The sequence below is a fragment of the Leuresthes tenuis genome, unplaced genomic scaffold (assembly GCF_036924035.1).
Source record: "Leuresthes tenuis unplaced genomic scaffold, fLeuTen1.0.hap1 SCAF_1, whole genome shotgun sequence".
Classification (NCBI taxonomy): Eukaryota; Metazoa; Chordata; class Actinopteri; order Atheriniformes; family Atherinopsidae; genus Leuresthes; species Leuresthes tenuis.
In genome coordinates, this window is record NW_027325355.1 from 10,487,052 (window position 1) to 10,504,216 (window position 17,165).

At 41.1% G+C, this 17,165-nt stretch overlaps 2 protein-coding genes across 2 annotated transcripts in view; one reads left to right on the forward strand and one right to left on the reverse strand.

The window, feature by feature from the left end:
* The window catches only part of LOC140292430 (NACHT, LRR and PYD domains-containing protein 3-like), a 145,486-nt gene extending 131,521 nt beyond the window's left edge, over nt 1-13,965 (forward strand). The window contains exons 3-12 of the mRNA XM_072379487.1: nt 1,244-1,328; nt 3,926-4,057; nt 5,839-5,958; nt 6,750-6,828; nt 6,991-7,198; nt 7,363-9,145; nt 9,543-9,716; nt 11,216-11,389; nt 12,990-13,036; nt 13,163-13,965. Of these exons, the coding sequence (XP_072235588.1) occupies nt 1,244-1,328; nt 3,926-4,057; nt 5,839-5,958; nt 6,750-6,828; nt 6,991-7,198; nt 7,363-9,145; nt 9,543-9,716; nt 11,216-11,389; nt 12,990-13,036; nt 13,163-13,698 (3,338 nt within the window). The 3' untranslated portion in view covers nt 13,699-13,965. The remainder of the gene's footprint in view (nt 1-1,243; nt 1,329-3,925; nt 4,058-5,838; nt 5,959-6,749; nt 6,829-6,990; nt 7,199-7,362; nt 9,146-9,542; nt 9,717-11,215; nt 11,390-12,989; nt 13,037-13,162) is intronic.
* Nucleotides 1-17,165, reverse strand: part of LOC140291454 (uncharacterized) — a 392,957-nt gene that overhangs the window by 283,672 nt on the left and 92,120 nt on the right. Inside the window, exon 6 of the mRNA XM_072379414.1 lies at nt 4,662-4,676. Within this exon, the coding sequence (XP_072235515.1) occupies nt 4,662-4,676 (15 nt within the window). The remainder of the gene's footprint in view (nt 1-4,661; nt 4,677-17,165) is intronic.

Here is a 17,165-nt window from a genome sequence, read left to right on the forward strand (position 1 = left end):
GCCTGACTGGAAGGTATCATAGCAGTTATTTTGTGTTAAAAAGTAATTAAGCTGTTGAAAAACCACTTTTTCAATGATCTTACTTAAAAATGGGAGATTTGAGATGGGCCTGTAGTTATTCATTTGCGTCTTGTCAAGATTGTCCTTTTTCAGCAGAGGTTTAATTACAGCTGTTTTTAGTGGCTCTGGAAACACACCTGACGTTAAGGACAAGTTCACAATCAGTAACAGGTCTGACTCCAAAGTCTTTGAGACCCCTTTGAAAAAACCTGTTGTTAGGATGTCTAAACAGCAAGAGGAGGAGTTCAGGTGACGTAAGATCTTTACTGTTAATGGGTTGAAATAGTGTCATGGCGTTTAAACCGGTTTTCGGTGGACACAGTACATATGCTGAACCTGCTGCCGATGTACCAACTGCTTGTCTAATATTTTGGACTTTGTCTATGAAGAATTTGGCAAAGTCATTGCAGGCCATGGTGGAATGAAGTTCAGTTGCCACTGACACAGGAGGGTTTGTTAGCCTGTCAACTGTAGCAAATAAGGCCCGAGCATTATGACTGTTTTTGAAAGGAGAGAGAACAGTCTTTGTTTCTGGATAAAAGAACAGAAGAAGTTTAACGAAGTCTCCAAGTGATGAAGAATCTCTGCAGTTCTTAAAGTAATGAAGAAAAATGCATGAACAGGAGATCCTTAGATCTAAGTCTGATACTGAGAATGTGAAGCTGTCATCATGCAGCGGTTTGGTTAGACACCATGTTGTATTCCTGCTTCCTCTGAGGTTTTTCTGTGTGAACAGACCCTGAATTCTAACTCGTGTTTCTTCGCTCAGACTGTGAGATCAGCCTCTAACATCTCATCCTTAAAGCTGAATGTTGAACATGTGTGTCCACTGTTAAAACAACACATTTCTGATGAGTTTATGACTGAAACACGTCTTTATTATCAGAGCATAAGATCCACTGACACATGAAGAGGAGGATTTGAGTTGATGTGCAGATGAATGATTTGTGTTTCCTCTGCAGATGAAGGTAGAAAGTGTGTGTGAGCTGATGTGAATTCAGCAGCATGGATCAGTGTGAGGACACTAAAACCACTCTGTGTGGGGAACATGAGAGCCAGAGCAAAGCTCAGAGGTGAGATGAGCATCTCTAACTGTCCATGACTCTTCTCCATGTCAGAGCTCAGCACTCACATCACCAAACCACCTTTATTCACAGGAACCAACCTGAACCAGAACCAGAACCTGAACCCAGCTGTGTGTCCTTTAAGAGCGACCTGTCAAAGGATCAGATTATTGATTTCCAACATGATGTTCCATCAGCCCAAAAGTGAGTATCTGTCAGTATTCAGTGGAGGCTGCATCATGTTTCAGATGATAACCAGTTTTCAGCTGAATTAGTTGAGACTTGGATCAGTTCTTGATGTCTCTGATGAGACTAATTAGCTGCATCATGTGTGTAATGTGATATTTTAGTTCAGTCCTGCAGCTCTTTATTAAAACAAAGGGAGAATATTCCTGAATATCTCTCCACTGATGTGACTTTTTCACAGGAGCCAATTATGTAGTGAACAGGGCGGCTGATGTAGAAATATTACATTCTCACACGTTGTGTTTAATGACGTCAGTTTAAAACGATCTTCTGAAGAAACGAGAACAAAATGACCAAATCAACCCAGTAATGTTAGTAACTGATCTGTTATTAATTCTCTCCTAATAAACCTTCTCATGTGATCTGGTGAAAAGATCTATTTTTTTTTTTTATCTGACACTTTATATTCCAGAAAAATCAAATATTCAAAGTGGTTCAGTGGTTGTGTCCAAATTCACTCACTCATTCCCTACTCCATACATAGGGAGATAAATGTAGTGGACAATATAGTGAGCACAACAGAAAAAATCTTTGACACTTTCGGACACTACTCTTGGCGCCGGTAATTACGTCATCGCTGTCGTACAATTAAAACATACCACAATGTGTCTCACACAATACTTGTCCCTTTACTACTGCATTTATGTTAAATTAGTGGATTTTGATTACTGTCCTGTAATTTTTATTTTTGTATTTAGTTTACTATTTAAGCATATTTTATTCTCTTGGCTCTTTAGTAACAGCAAGTCACAAGTATAACCTACTGTAATGTTTAATTATATGCCTTTTTTTTTTTTTTTTTTTTAAAACAAAGCCATTTAAATTGTCTGGTTTTGAAATGTGTAATAAAACAAATAATGGAATAAACTGGCTTCGTGACTGTTGCACTGCTCCACAACTCATTAATTTGTCTCGTGCCTGTCAGCCAACAGCTGACTACAAGCAATTTACCGGGAAAATGGTCACTATATAGTGGTTAGGGAGTGATTTCGGACACAGACAGTGTTTTCCAGTGTGGTGCAGCTGTAGTTCGTCTCTGAAAGAGCAGAATGAATCTGATCACACAAACAGTAAAGACTGAGTCAGGGAACCATACTGAAAGCTCAGAGCTGAAGTCTTCCTGTTTTCTCTCAGGTAAAATTACATCCAGCTTCCAGTTTCACACACTTGCTGACGTCTGCCTGCAGAGTGGCAGAGCTGCCACAAGGGGGAGCTGTAACATTGTTCCACAGCAGCCACACGAGTCATGTTTCCATCCAAAAGTGATTTGAATGATTGGGAATAGCGCATTAAAAGAAATTCGAATCATGTGCGTTTCCATCAAAACTATGGACTTTGGTGAAAACTAACTCGCGAGTTTTCGGCAGGTTGGCATGACAACCAGCCTGTAAACGTTTTACCGGCTTCCCGACCCGGAGTTCTTGATACATGCTGGCATTTCTCTGCTGTTTACTGTCAAAGATAGCGGTTATTTGTTTCTCCTTAAAGTTAAAAACGCCATCTTCCTCCGTCCACACAAACTTTCCGTTTTCCGACATGTTTGTTTGTCTTGTGAGTGACCCGCAAACACTGGAAGCAGTTGGGGTGAAAGTGCGTATCAAGTCAAACTTGATACGAACACAGCTGTTTCCATCCCTTTCGAATCAACCAGAACCCGGCGCTTGCGAGCATATTTTCATTTGTGCGAATCAGGGGATTTTAATTCGAATTATGGCGTTTCCATCAGAATTTTCCAATGCGATACTTCTCGATGCGCATCTAAACAGGCTGATGGAAACACACGTACTGACTCTCTGACAGGCCGTCTCATGCAGACTCAAACACTATCACTGAATACTTTCTGTAACCTAGAGAACACACAGGGACTTCATCTGCCATTTATTGTACAATGAGTAAAACTCACTGCCTCAGACACAGGGTATACTAAATATAAAAAACAAACTCAACACACTTCAAATAAAGACACCACACTAATTCAATGTGCAACCACAAATCATATCACCATCTAAAGTGAACTCCCAGCATCGCAACCACCCCGGGGAATGGAGGACCCCACCAGCCACAACACTAGAAACAGAGGAAGACAGAACTTTGAAATTCTAAAACTAAGCAAACACAAATCTAAAACTATTAAAAAATTAAATAAATAAAAAAATCAGTGCAGTTAAAATCTAAAATGCGAAACTAAAATAAACCGTAATCAGTACTGCGCCTCTGTGCTTAAACAGCCAAGGTTCAGTCCTACAAACAAATGACAGACCCACAATTAAAATCATTAAAATACACATACTTCAGGGTGCATGCTGGCATTACCCTAACAATTAAATACGATACAGATTATAAAACAATGCTAAAAGTCCATCTTACCACAGAGCAGAGTCAACAGTCACAGCCAGTGCACACAAAGGATCTGAGGAGGGTGAGACTTTGAGTCACACCTGCTATTAATCAGCATCTCCTCAGTTCCTGTCTCCTCTGATTGGTCTCTGCTCTCACTGCTTCCTCGTGACCTACTGCTACATTTAGTTTGAAGAAAACAAGTTTTTTTCTCTCAGGATCCACCAGAGACTCAAACCTGGACCTGGACCTGAACCTGGACCCGGACCCAGCTGTGTATCCATGCAGAGCAACCTGTCCACTTATTTCCCTACTAAGTACAAAGCAGACCGACGTTCAGATGCAAAAAGGTGAGTTGTATGTAAATTAGTGGTGGGCATTCGATTAATTTTTCTTAATCGATTGTCGGGAGAATTCACGATAAATTATCGATTAATCTTTTTTTTTTTATTTTACTAATTCATATACATTATTTAACTTTTTATACATTAAAAATGCAATGAAAATACAAAATACAGTTTGTTTTTCCTCGATGAGATCTTTACTACGAGAAGAACAACTCTTGACGTTCAGTGGTTAAACTTGAAGATGTGTGCTGTGGTGCTCTTGTCACAGTCTGTTCTGTCACAGTTTATGTTTAATCATGTTTTCAGGTTATGTTCTAGTCATGTTTTTCCCCTGTCACGTTCGGTTCACTCATGTCACCTGGTTCATTGTTCACAGCTGCACCTCATTTACTGATCACTCCCTCCACAGTATTTAGCCTCCTGGTTTCCTTTCAGTCACTGCAGAATCCTCACTAACCTTTCATGCCTTGCCACAGAGAGTTAAGTCTGGCTTTGCCTCATAGTCTTGTTTTGTTTTCATAGTTAAGTATTTTTGATCCGGCTCTGCCGCACTTTGTTTTTGCCTTTGCTCCCTGTTCTTGTGTTGTTTTGGAATAAACCTTTTAACTAAAAGAGCTGCATCCTACCTCTCCACCAGTCCCTGACAGCTCTAAAGCAGAGGAGCTTGCAGCTGCCAGCCAACACAATTGACAATATTTTGTTCCAACGTAATAATAATAATAATAAAAACATGTTAAACAATAACTTAACCAAAAACATAATAATACTTAGGTTTGACAGGTTTTGTCAAAACGTAACTTAAAAACTATCCAAAAGGCACCGAGCCTAAAAAAAGGGTGAGAGAGAGATAGCCTACCTAACAGTTAAGGCTACTTAACAAAGCCAAACTATTAGGAAAAATAACTAGTAGGCCTAACTCGCATACAACTTCAGCACCAGTCTACTGATTTTTGTTGATAAAGATAAGCATGTTAACATGCTCTGGGGTCAGACTCAACTGCACTCTGGTGACCGTCAGTCTAGCTGCTCAAAACACCCGCTCTGAGGGGACTGATGTTGCCGGGATGCATAGGTACCTTCACGCATTTAATCGATTTGAAAAAAAAATTAATACATGAATAAATAAAGTGATCAACGAAATCAGTTATCAATTCGTCGATTAATCATGCCCAAACCTAATGTAAATGTTGTATTAGAGTAACATACGTTCACAGTTCCAGGATGACAATCACTCTAATACACCCACTGTTTATTTAGCTGCTGCCGCCGTCTGCCCACATCATCTAAAAGCTGAGTAGAGAGGTGGTGGAGTCCAGTATTTTCTCCTGGTCAAACACATACTGCATTTTCTATATCACTGCTGTGTCCTGGTGAGAGCTCCAATCTCATCCATGTTAGCTGTTTTTTACATTCATAACATTCTTGACAATGTTTCATCTGCATTGTTACTCTCCATAACATCAGTGAAAAGAAATCCAAAGTATTCGGGGAAATAATCAAGCCGCAAAGATTCCAAACTAACGAAGAAACATCTCTCAAAAACTAGAAATTTAAAAATTGAACAAGGTACAAAGACTACTACAATGTGATGAAAGCTACTGCAACATGTTTTGGTTTAGCAGCAGCTTCTTACTGTCTCTATCACCTGATCGATAAGGGGAAAACACTTAATGTGTTAGAAATAATTTTTGCTTCCTTCTGTGGCCACTCTCCAGGTTCCGTGCACATTACACATGAATACTGAACAGGTAAGCTCTAATAAAACAAGTGTTTTTCTCTATCAGGATCCATGAGAGACTAGCATCTGGACCTGAACCTGGACCCAGCTGTGTGTCCATGCAGAGTGACCAGTCAAAGGATCCTCCTCTTACATTCAAATCAGACCAGCATCCATCCTTTAAGAGGTGAGCTGAGTGTAAATGTTGTAACAGAGTAAAATGAACAGTAGCAACTTAAGAGCTCCATCACCATGAACAGTAAAATGAGTCAGTTTGAACAGTTTTTATTCCAACATGAGTTTAATGTGAGCTCAGCTCTGTTTCACATTCATTTCTATGTTCATATGTTACATGCCTTTTTGTCTTTTGAGTGGAGTGCAGATATTATTTTGTGTTCTTTAGGAGGAAGCTGGAAAAACCAGGCTCACCTGAACCTAAATCCAGCTCTGAGTCCCAGAAGACTGACCGGTCTATAAAACATACTCCAAGGAAAAGGCACAACCCAGATGTTCAAAGGTACTGGAATAGTTTAGAGATGAACGAAAGAAAATAAAGCATTTAATTTATTTTTTACATCTTCAGTACAACTTTACTGACAGATAAAGTTCCTTCAGTGACGACTCTGTTTTAAACATCTATCTGTCTGACACTGGGAACATACCAGTATAACCAGTTTGATCCAAGCACACACTGGCTCTGGCTGCCTTGCTCCAGGGCACTTCAGCAGGGAGGGAAAGCTTTCTGAAGGGGTTGCTGAGAGCTGTTGGATCCAACCAAAGTGAGCTGAAAGCTCCAAGCAGCTGCAGACTGAGCTGTTGATTCTCAGTGGGATCAGTAGGACTAGTAAAGCTTTCTCACTACAGGGAGTCCTCTGATTCACTGTTCACATCCACACATCACTTCATGGAGCTTTACCTTGTGTTTGTCTCTGTGTGGACAGACAGAATGTGAGCTCATTCTTCATGATTCCTCCACAGAGTGGACCAGCAGAGCTCAGAGGTTCCCAGTGGTCAGTCTGCCCAGCAGCATCAAACACAGCTGGACTCCATATTTATGGTCTGTACATCTACAACAACTACTTTTCCATCTGTTCTGTTCACAGTCATCTCCATGCTGCACTTTGTAGACCAGTGGATTGTCAGTGTGTCCAACATGGATCTGATGTTTGGCTCCATGATTTCAGTCTGATTGGCTCATTCATATAGTATTCTGTTCCAGCTGCTGGAGGACAACATGGTCACTTTTGTGAAGGAGGAGCTGAAGAAGATGCAGAAGGATCTGAGTGCAGATTACCCAGAATGCTTAGAGTGTCAGAGGGAGGATGAGGATGAAGAGCAGAGGTGGAGCAGAGAGGCTTTAGTGAAGATCACAGTTCACTTCCTGAGGAGAATGAAGCAGGAGGAGCTGGCTGACCGTCTGCAGAGCAGTAAGAGGATTTCTCTAAAGATTTAACCTGCTGGATAAATGACACATTTACTGATGTCTCAACACACAGAACAACACATGTTCAAATACTCATTCTCAGAGAAATGAAAAGTTTGAAGATTTTATGTGTATTGTATTGTCTGATCTTATTTGTTGTTTATTTAGAACTTTTTGACCCAGTTTTCCAACATAAATCTGCTCTGAAGAAGAAGTTCCAGTGTGTGTTTGAGGGGATTTCTAAAGCAGGAAACCCAACCCTTCTGAATCAGATCTACACAGAGCTCTACATCACAGAGGGAGGGACTGGAGAGGTCAATGATGAACATGAGGTCAGACAGATTGAAACAGCATCCAGGAAAGCAGGCAGAGCAGAAACAACCATCAGACAAGAAGACATCTTTAAACTCCCACCTGGAAGAGATGAACCAATCAGAACAGTGATGACAAAGGGAGTGGCTGGCATTGGGAAAACAGTCTTAACACAGAAGTTCACTCTGGACTGGGCTGAAGGCAAAGCCAACCAGGACATCCAGTTCATGTTTCCATTCACTTTCAGAGAGCTGAATGTGCTGAAAGAGAAAAAGTTCAGCTTGGTGGAACTTGTTCATCACTTCTTTACTGAAACCAAAGAAGCAGGAATCTGCAGCTTTGAAGAGTTCCAGGTTGTGTTCATCTTTGACGGTCTGGATGAGTGTCGACTTCCTCTGGACTTCCACAACAAGGAGCCCCTGACTGATGTTACAGAGTCCACCTCAGTGGATGTGCTGCTGACAAACCTCATCAGGGGGAAACTGCTTCCCTCTGCTCGCCTCTGGATAACCACACGACCTGCAGCAGCCAATCAGATCCCTCCTGACTGTGTTGGCATGGTGACAGAGGTCAGAGGGTTCACTAACCCACAGAAGGAGGAGTACTTCAGGAAGAGATTCAGAGATAAGAAGCAGGCCAGCAGCATCATCTCCCACATCCAGACATCACGAACCCTCCACATCATGTGCCACATCCCAGTCTTCTGCTGGATCACTGCTACAGTTCTGGAGGATGTGTTGAAAACCAGAGAGGGAGGAGAGCTGCCCAAGACCCTGACTGAGATGTACATCCACTTCCTGGTGGTTCAGGCCAAAGTGAAGAAGGTCAAGTATGATGGAGGAGCTGAGACAGATCCACACTGGAGTCCAGAGAGCAGGAAGATGATTGAGTCTCTGGGAAAACTGGCTTTTGAGCAGCTGCAGAAAGGAAACCTGATCTTCTATGAATCAGACCTGACAGAGTGTGGCATCGATATCTCAGCAGCCTCAGTGTACTCAGGAGTGTTCACACAGATATTTATAGAGGAGAGAGGGCTGTACCAGGAGAAGGTATTCTGCTTCATCCATCTGAGTGTTCAGGAGTTTCTGGCTGCTCTTCATGTCCATCTGACCTTCATCAGCTCTGGAGTCAACCTGATGGGAGAACAATCAAAGTCTCAGAAGTCTAAAACACTAAAAGAGACTCTCTTCTACCAGAGTGCTGTGAACAAGGCCTTACAGAGTCCAAATGGACACCTGGACCTGTTCCTCCGCTTCCTCCTGGGTCTTTCCCTGCAGACCAATCAGAGTCTCCTACGAGGCCTGCTGACACAGACAGGAAGTAGCTCACAGACCAATCAGGAAACAGTCGATTACATCAAGGAGAAGATCAGTGAGAGTCTGTCTGCAGAGAGAAGCATCAATCTGTTCCACTGTCTGAATGAACTGAATGATCGTTCTCTAGTGGAGGAGATCCAACAGTCCCTGAGTTCAGGAAGTCTCTCCACAGATAAACTGTCTCCTGCTCAGTGGTCAGCTCTGGTCTTCATCTTACTGTCATCAGGAAAAGATCTGGATGTGTTTGACTTGAAGAAATTCTCTGCTTCAGAGGAGGCTCTTCTGAGGCTGCTGCCAGTGGTCAAAGCCTCCAGCAAAGCTCTGTAAGTACAGAGATAAATGTGTTTTAAATATTCTGTTTACTTGTTAAAAGCAGAGAAAATAACTAAGTTATTTCTCAGATAATTTCAGTTTGTAGATAACACAGATTCACAGCAAACAGTTACATCAGATCAGTTTACATAAAGAGGAAAGAAACATGCTGCAAGAATGGCAACACCTTATGAATGATTATTCATTTTATTAGAAAAATTTAATTAATGAGTGTGTGTGTGGTTGTTTGTCTGCTTTGTCTATGTGTGTCCCTGTGATGGACTGGCGACCTGTGGAGCATGTACCCTGCCTCTGACCCAGTGACAGCTGGGATAGGCTCCATCCCTATGATCATGAGTTGGATTGAACGGGTATAACTTCATTCTTTCCCTGTTATTCTCTCCTTAGACTGAGTGGCTGTAACCTATCAGATGAAGGATGTGCAGCTCTATCCTCAGCTCTCAGCTCCCAGTCCTCCAGTCTGACAGAACTGGACCTGAGTAACAACAACCTGCAGGATTCAGGAGTGAAGCAGCTTTCTGCTGGACTGAAGAGTCCAAACTGTAACCTGGAGGCTCTCAGGTCAGGATTCATTCAACTGTTCAACTGCTGATCATTTCAATTCTGCTTTACAGTCATGGATGAACAGCTGACCCTTTCAGGATGGTGTCTGCTGTTGGTGTCTTTTTTTTAACCCAGTGATGGTGTTTAAATTAGAATTTTTCATTATATTTCCAAATGTCATTTTTTTTCATTAGTTTTTAATCACAGATGATTTTTTAATATTTCTTTTGACTTTGACTGAAAATGTTGTTGGAGACAGTGTACATGCTCTAAATGATCTTTCAGATTTATTTGAACTACTTGTAATTCAAACAGCTCTAAAGTGTATTAATGTTTGCACATGTGACAGACTGTGAGAAAACCAATGTTCTCTTGATTCCTTTGTATAACAAATGTTACGTTTCAGCAATCATAGCAGGAAAAATCAATACCAACAACAATACAAACTAAACTATTAAAAAAAAGTGAAATTACGACATTGAGGTAACTCACCAACTCATATGAATGTTTGCACATCAGAGCAGACCTTGTTCTCAAGTGTTTCCTGAAGAATCAACAAACTCCTCATAAAGACCTAAGACAGGGTTCCCGCGGGGTCTTAAAAAGTCTTAAAAGCATTGAATTTATGAATTTGGAAATAATACCTTAAAAACACTTAAAAATGTCTTGAATTTTTATATATGGGTCTTAAAACTTGTGCAATATGTAACTTCTCCGTATCGCATTCTCCTCAGAAGTTTCACCACCATTATTTTGATTAAATAACGTAGCCTAAATAAAGAGTGGTGGAACCAATAATTGAGAACTCAACTGCTCCGGGTCTGATCACGTCACTTTGCGACAGCACAGGCCACCACACAGACAAGGACACCAAGCCAAGCAGAAGCAACACAAGAAGTTTGTTTTTAACATTAGTTTACCCATTTCATGTTTTATGGGAAAATGTAAATTTAACGCTTGGCGAGAAATGCAAGCATTTTGTAACTGGTTAAAACCGGTGGACAACAATGTAGTCCAGTCTTTTTTTTTTCACTGTTTGCAAAAAAAACATTCAGCTTGGTACCATGGGCATGAAGGCTTTAGAGTCTCTGGATAAAAGTGTCTGTTAAATGCATAAACATCTACAGGAAACTGATTACAGAAAAGAAAAAAATCTAACTGAGAAAGTTTGTCAGAAAAATGTTTTTAACTCAGTCCCAGTAACACTTAGACTGAGTAAGTTTGAGAACAAATTCTGACTATATAGGGACTGTAAACACAATGAAGCATCTACTCCATGTGGTTCTGGAACTGCTCTCAGTTTACTTTGGGGATGACGTGAGGTTTTAGGATCAATTTTCAGGAAAGTGAATTAATATACAGAAGTTGGGGTCTCCAATTAAAACAACACCAAAATAAAGAAGAAGTGTTCAGAGAAGGTGCTTCAAACACTGTGTGTGATGTCACATTTGATCACATTCAGCTTCAGTTTCAGAGCAGTTCTCTCAGTATCTGCCATTTTGTGTTGTTTTCTGCAGCCTGTCAGGCTGTCTGATCACAGAGGAAGGCTGTGCTTCTCTGATCTCAGCTCTGACCTCCAACCCCTCCCATCTGAGAGAGCTGGACCTGAGCTACAACCATCCAGGAGACTCAGGAGTGAAGCAGCTATCAGCTGGACTGGAGGATCCACAGTGGAAGCTGGAAACTCTCAGGTATGGAGAGGTCTGCTGCAGCATCACACAATGTCTGATGGAGGAGGAAGAGATGTTTTCTGTGCTTCACTCAGCCCTGTGTTTTTCCTTCATGCTGGTTCTGAGTTTTATATGAAAATAAATGTAGGAGCCTTTTTCCTTTGTTCACTCAGGCAGATCTTTACACAGAACATTTAACAGCTTTATGTTGGTCTGCAGTACAAAAACATTAGTTTCAGCATAAAGGTTGAAAAACTGTGTGAGACTGTTTTCCTCTTACAGAGATACAGCTTACATCTCACTATGTGATCATGTTCATGTTAAACATCAGTCAGCTGTTCACCTGTCTAAGTAAGAAGTATTTGACTTGTTTACAGCTTGTACAAAATTCTGCTGTGAGTATCATGACAAGCATTGACAGAAGAGCCTACATTACCCCCGTCTTAAAATCTCTTCATTGGCTTCCTGTATTTTAACGCATAAATTATGAAATTTTGGTTTTGACATTGAGAGCGTTGCATGGACAGTTTCCTCCCGACATCTGTGAACTGATCCAGCCCTACACTTAAGCTCGTAGCTTGAGATCCTCTGTTCAACATCAACTCACCCAAGAAGACAGATCTTTCCAATCTTTCACATTTTCCTCAAACAGCCTCTGAAATGATGAAGAATTCATGTTGGATTCTATGATGGACAGTTGACCAGGCCCTGCCTCAGACCCAAATCATTACTTTTACAGCTTCAGGCTTCACTGTTGGTTTAAAGTACTTGTTTGTTTAAATGTTGCTTTTAGTTTACACCAAACAGGTTCCCTGTTACAGTGTCCAAATAATAAAGTTTTAATGCCATCCAAAATTATCCCAAAGTCCAGGGACCAGATGCATAAATCCATTCATCCATTTTCTATACCTGCTAAATTCATTCATCGTCACAGGAGCTGGAGCCTATCCCAACAGCCACAGGGTGAGAGGCAGGGTCCACCTGGGTGGGTCTAGATTCCATCTCACATACAGATATACAAACCACTCATACAAATGTTCCTACATTAAATAAAGAGAATCTGCACTCCTCACACATTCTTCAGACCGTGCACACAAATATTTTCAGTGTAATTTTAGTGTGATCTGAAGTGGAGATGAAACTTCTGAAACGTCCCATACTGTCCACATACTTTGATAACTTATTTCCATAACTTCAGACACAGTTCGCTCCTTTTCCTTTCACCGGCTCATGAGCTGGTTAGAAGTGATGATGAGCAGCGAGGGAGGAGAAAACCTCTGTGAGGAGGAGGAGGAAATGTCTGCCAGCATTAGCCGTGTCCCCTGAAAACAGCGTGGATCTGTCAGAATGATGGAGGGTTATCATGTCTTTTCTGAGATAAACGGACCACAAAGAAAACATACATACCAGCAATCATCTCCTGGTTAATGCACAGCCTGTAAGGAAACATATTCAGCAGATTCAGAGACTTTATTCATCCAGTTAAAGGGATATTTATGTGTTTTTGAAATGGGGCTGTACACTCTTTCTCAGTGTAGAACAATGTGTGTGAGAGCCATGTAATGTCCATGTTTGCATACTGAAAGAGACTGTGCTTCTCTGACCCCCCTCCTCCTTTCAGGGTGGAGCCTGCTGGAGAACGATGGTTGACACCAGGTCTGAGGAAGTGTAAGTGTGTTCTTCATCTGATTCATGACATCCAACCATCTTCACACTGTCACATCACTCATTGATCAAAGTGAACAGATGATAGATCAATAACTGCAGCTGGATTGTGTTTGTTCTCTCCATCAGATTCCTGTCAACTCACAATCGACACAAACACAGTGAACAGAAAACTGGAACTGTCTGACAACAGCAGGAAGGTGACACGTGTGGAGGAGGTTCAGTCATATCCTGATCATTCAGACAGATTTCATGACTGGTCTCAGCTTCTGTGTAGAAATGTTCTGACTGGTCGCTGTTACTGGGAGGTCGAGTGGAGAGGAGATGTTTTTATATCAGTGAGTTACAGAGGAATCAGAAGAAGAGGAGGCAGAGAGTGTATGTTTGGATACAATGATCACTCCTGGAGTTTGAGCTGCTCTGATCGTTTAGGTTACTGTATCTGGCACAAAGACATACGAACATCCATCTCCTCCTCCTCCTCTGTCTCTAACAGAGCAGCAGTGTATGTGGACCGTCCTGCTGGCACTCTGTCCTTCTACAGAGTCTCCTCTGACACACTGATCCACCTCCACACCTTCAACACCACATTCACTGAAGAACCTCTGCATCCTGGATTTGGGTTCTGGTTCTGGCCACTTGGTTCCTCAGTGTCTCTGTGTTGAGTATAAAGAGTTTCCTCCTGTCAGAGAATCACTGTTGAACAGATAGTTCAGTCTGTACATGTCTGTCTCTTTCACTCAGAAACACCTTTTCAGATTCATGGATTCAGTCAGTTTCTGTTTGAAACTCTTCTAAATGATTCCTTGGAAACTTCTTCCTCTTACAGTCCTTTAAAGATGGAAGCTGCCATTCTTCCAGGATGTTGTTTTTCTGTGTGTTTCCAGTCAAAGCTTCACACTGAATATCAGTATGTTGTGTTTCTCTGCAGCTCACTTCCACTGAAACCATTCAGTTGCTGTCAGCTGCAGTTATTTTGCTGCACATGTGACAAACTGTGATATCAGAGAGGAATCACTGAGCTGCAATCAGCCAAGATGAATTTCCAACCTGCTGACAGATCTTCACTGATTCTGTTCCAATGAGCATTTTTTGAAGTCTCAATGTTGGACTTTGTATCTGAAATGTCTAATTTTTAAATTTTTCCAAAAATCACTTTTTCTTTTTTTTACATTCAATTTGTATTTAGTATGTGAATGTTCACTTTTTTTTTTTTATAAATCGGAAACTCCACTTTTTTTAGAAATTGTATCTGAAATATTTTATTCTTTTTAACATTTCTTTATACACTATTTGTCACTTTTATTTATTTTACTCTCAGTAGATTGATACAATTGTTACTTCGTCTTTGGGGACTTTGAGTTTTAACAGATTTTTCTTCCAGAGTATTTGACACTTAAAATTGAAATTCATTTTAGATTTAATAGGATCCTAAGCTATTTAAACTCCTCCACTTCAGGCAGAGACTCATCACGGAACTTGAGGGTATGGTACAACATGAGGGCCAAAATTAAGACTATTGAGCACCCGGCGGTGGCTTCATACGTGTCACAGGCTATAATTCTGAAGCCAGCTGCTGATCTGATCAATGATAACAGCGCACCAGTAACTGAGAGGCCGATTTTTTTTTTAGGGTGCACCCAGTTAAGACATTTTAAAAAAAAGGGAACAAAAGTAACTGCCGGTAGGGTTTGTAAATTGTTTATTTTCTTATGTGTGTTTAATACAGTATTGTATAAGTTCACCTGTGTTCCTTTTACTCGTTGGAGTGTCCAAGCTTTTTTCTTTGAGCACGCACTTGACTTGAGAATCAACTCTGTGGCGGAAAAGCCTCTGACGTAATCCGTGTCTGTCTTCTACATGATGCGCTGTACAGCCTTATAAAAAGGATATTTTTACACCAGTCTGGTTTTAGCTAGCTATATACTGTTGAAATGAGGAAAAACCCAAACTCAGACAGCATCTCCTATCTTTGCACTTACCCTGTACTTCCCTCTACAGTGTCCTCCCTGTCAGCTCTGACAACTTGTTTCCTTCTATGAAGCTATAATTAGCTTTGATGTTAGCTGTATGTTATATCCTCATTTGTCAGTCACTTTGGATAAAAGCGTCTGACAAATGCATAAACAAAGATCGGCAATACTAATTGGTCTAACCACAGTACATGTTTCCACTGTCTGATGGTCCATCCCAGATGCCCCTGAGCCCAGAGAAGTGGACGCCACCCCTGGACGAGGTTAACATAAGGCTTCTTTTCTGCACAGTAAAGTTTGTGAATGGAACTGTGTATTGTAGTTCTTGACAAAGGTCTCCCACAGTAATCCCTTGTTCACGGCGTAACCTACGGAGATCACGGGTGTCCAGCTTAGGCTTGTCCTTTACACACTGAAATGGTCATGGGTATGGTTTGAATCCACACTCAGCACAGGCAGACAGGTAGTAAGTTGTTAATGGCTGAACTTATAGACAGGTCCAGTAAAGAGCTGTGACAAAAAACAGAAGGGAACAGACAGAACTCGTTGTCGGAGACAGAAGACTGAGGTAATATCCAGGCCAGAGCTGAAACAGGCAGGTCGGCAACAGGAGATCAGGCCAGAAAGGACCGCTGGAAAGTCTGGCGTGACACGAGAACAATCCGGCACGAGGGAGATGACAGGAGCAGTCTTAAATGCAGCCAGTGTTGATGAGAGGCAGGTGCTGCCACAGGTGTAGGGAGTTGGCCTGATGAGTAGGGCGTGGCTGCCTGACAGAGTGGAGCAGAGACAGGTGAGTGGAAAAATACCAGCAGACAGCAGATGAGCAGAATGTGACAGAAACTCCTCCAGATTCCTTGAATGCTTTAATTATATTCTGCACTGTAGAGGGAGAAATATGCAAATCCCTTTCAATCTTTCTTTGAGGAACAAACTGGAGATCCTCTGATCATCTTTGCTCCATAAATACTCAAATAGCAACATTATTATTTGGTACATACATCTAATTCTTATCTCATTGCTGGCATTTAAGCTTCTCCATCGTATTTAGGGTTTTGATAAAATAAGAAATCATCTGGTTCTCACCAGGTCTTAAAATGAGATTGTGGTGGAAATTGTAGTAATGCACAGAGTCAGTTATTTTCTTCTGAGGATATAAGAGGTTTTTATAATAATATCTTGCAAGGGAGAACAACACAGTACAAAATACAGTTGTTCTGACAACTGACCGAAGACACTTCAGTCATAATGCACATTGTTGCTGCATCGCTCCTTGGGTATAGTTGAGTCTTATCTACTTTTCCACCCTAACTACAGTCAAGGTTACACAGACACAGCTGCAAGTACCAGCTCCCCTTCTATCCTCTTTAAAGTGCAGCTTTATCACAGCACACGATGTCCTCGGGAGAAAAGAGAAAAACAGGATATGTTGCTATCTTGCAGGAGGCCATCTGCAGGTTATACACAGTAACACTGAGTACAATGCATGTAAGAATTAAGGGCAGAATTTAGAATATAGAATCACAGGGCCACACAGAGACAGACGGTGCTAACCACCACGCCAACGTGAAGCCCATACCTGAATTCTATGAGAATAAATCCTTTGATCTTTACAAGAGAAGATCCATGTTATTAAAGATTTTTTCATATTTTAATATTCCCCCCGGCTGGGGGAATTAGGCAGAACACCTCATATTTAGAAATATGAGGTGAAGTAAAGTTCTTCATAGAGGAAAAACAACACCTGAAAGGATTCAGGCATTAAATGACAATTCAAACCGTTGGAATATATTGTTTAAATAATGAGATCAAAAGTTTCAAGCATCACACACCAAAGAAAACACCCTTCAGAAAGTTAAAAAGTAATTTCTTTATTGTGATGATGAAGAACATCCAAAAAAAAAGCAACACGGCACACAAAGCAGTCATTTTGTTTGAACTGAACTTGCAGCTGAAGACAGTATTTCAGAAATGATGTTCAGTGGTGATATGAGCCACGGCATCATCATAGTCCAGTCCCTCATCTTCCTCATTTTGTGGAGACGTTGTCATGGAAACAGGTGGTTTCCTTCCTGCAGAGTTTAGAATACATTTTTCTTACTTTTGAATATTTGAAATCACTGTAATGTAACACGTACGGCGTTTCACAGTAATTATTA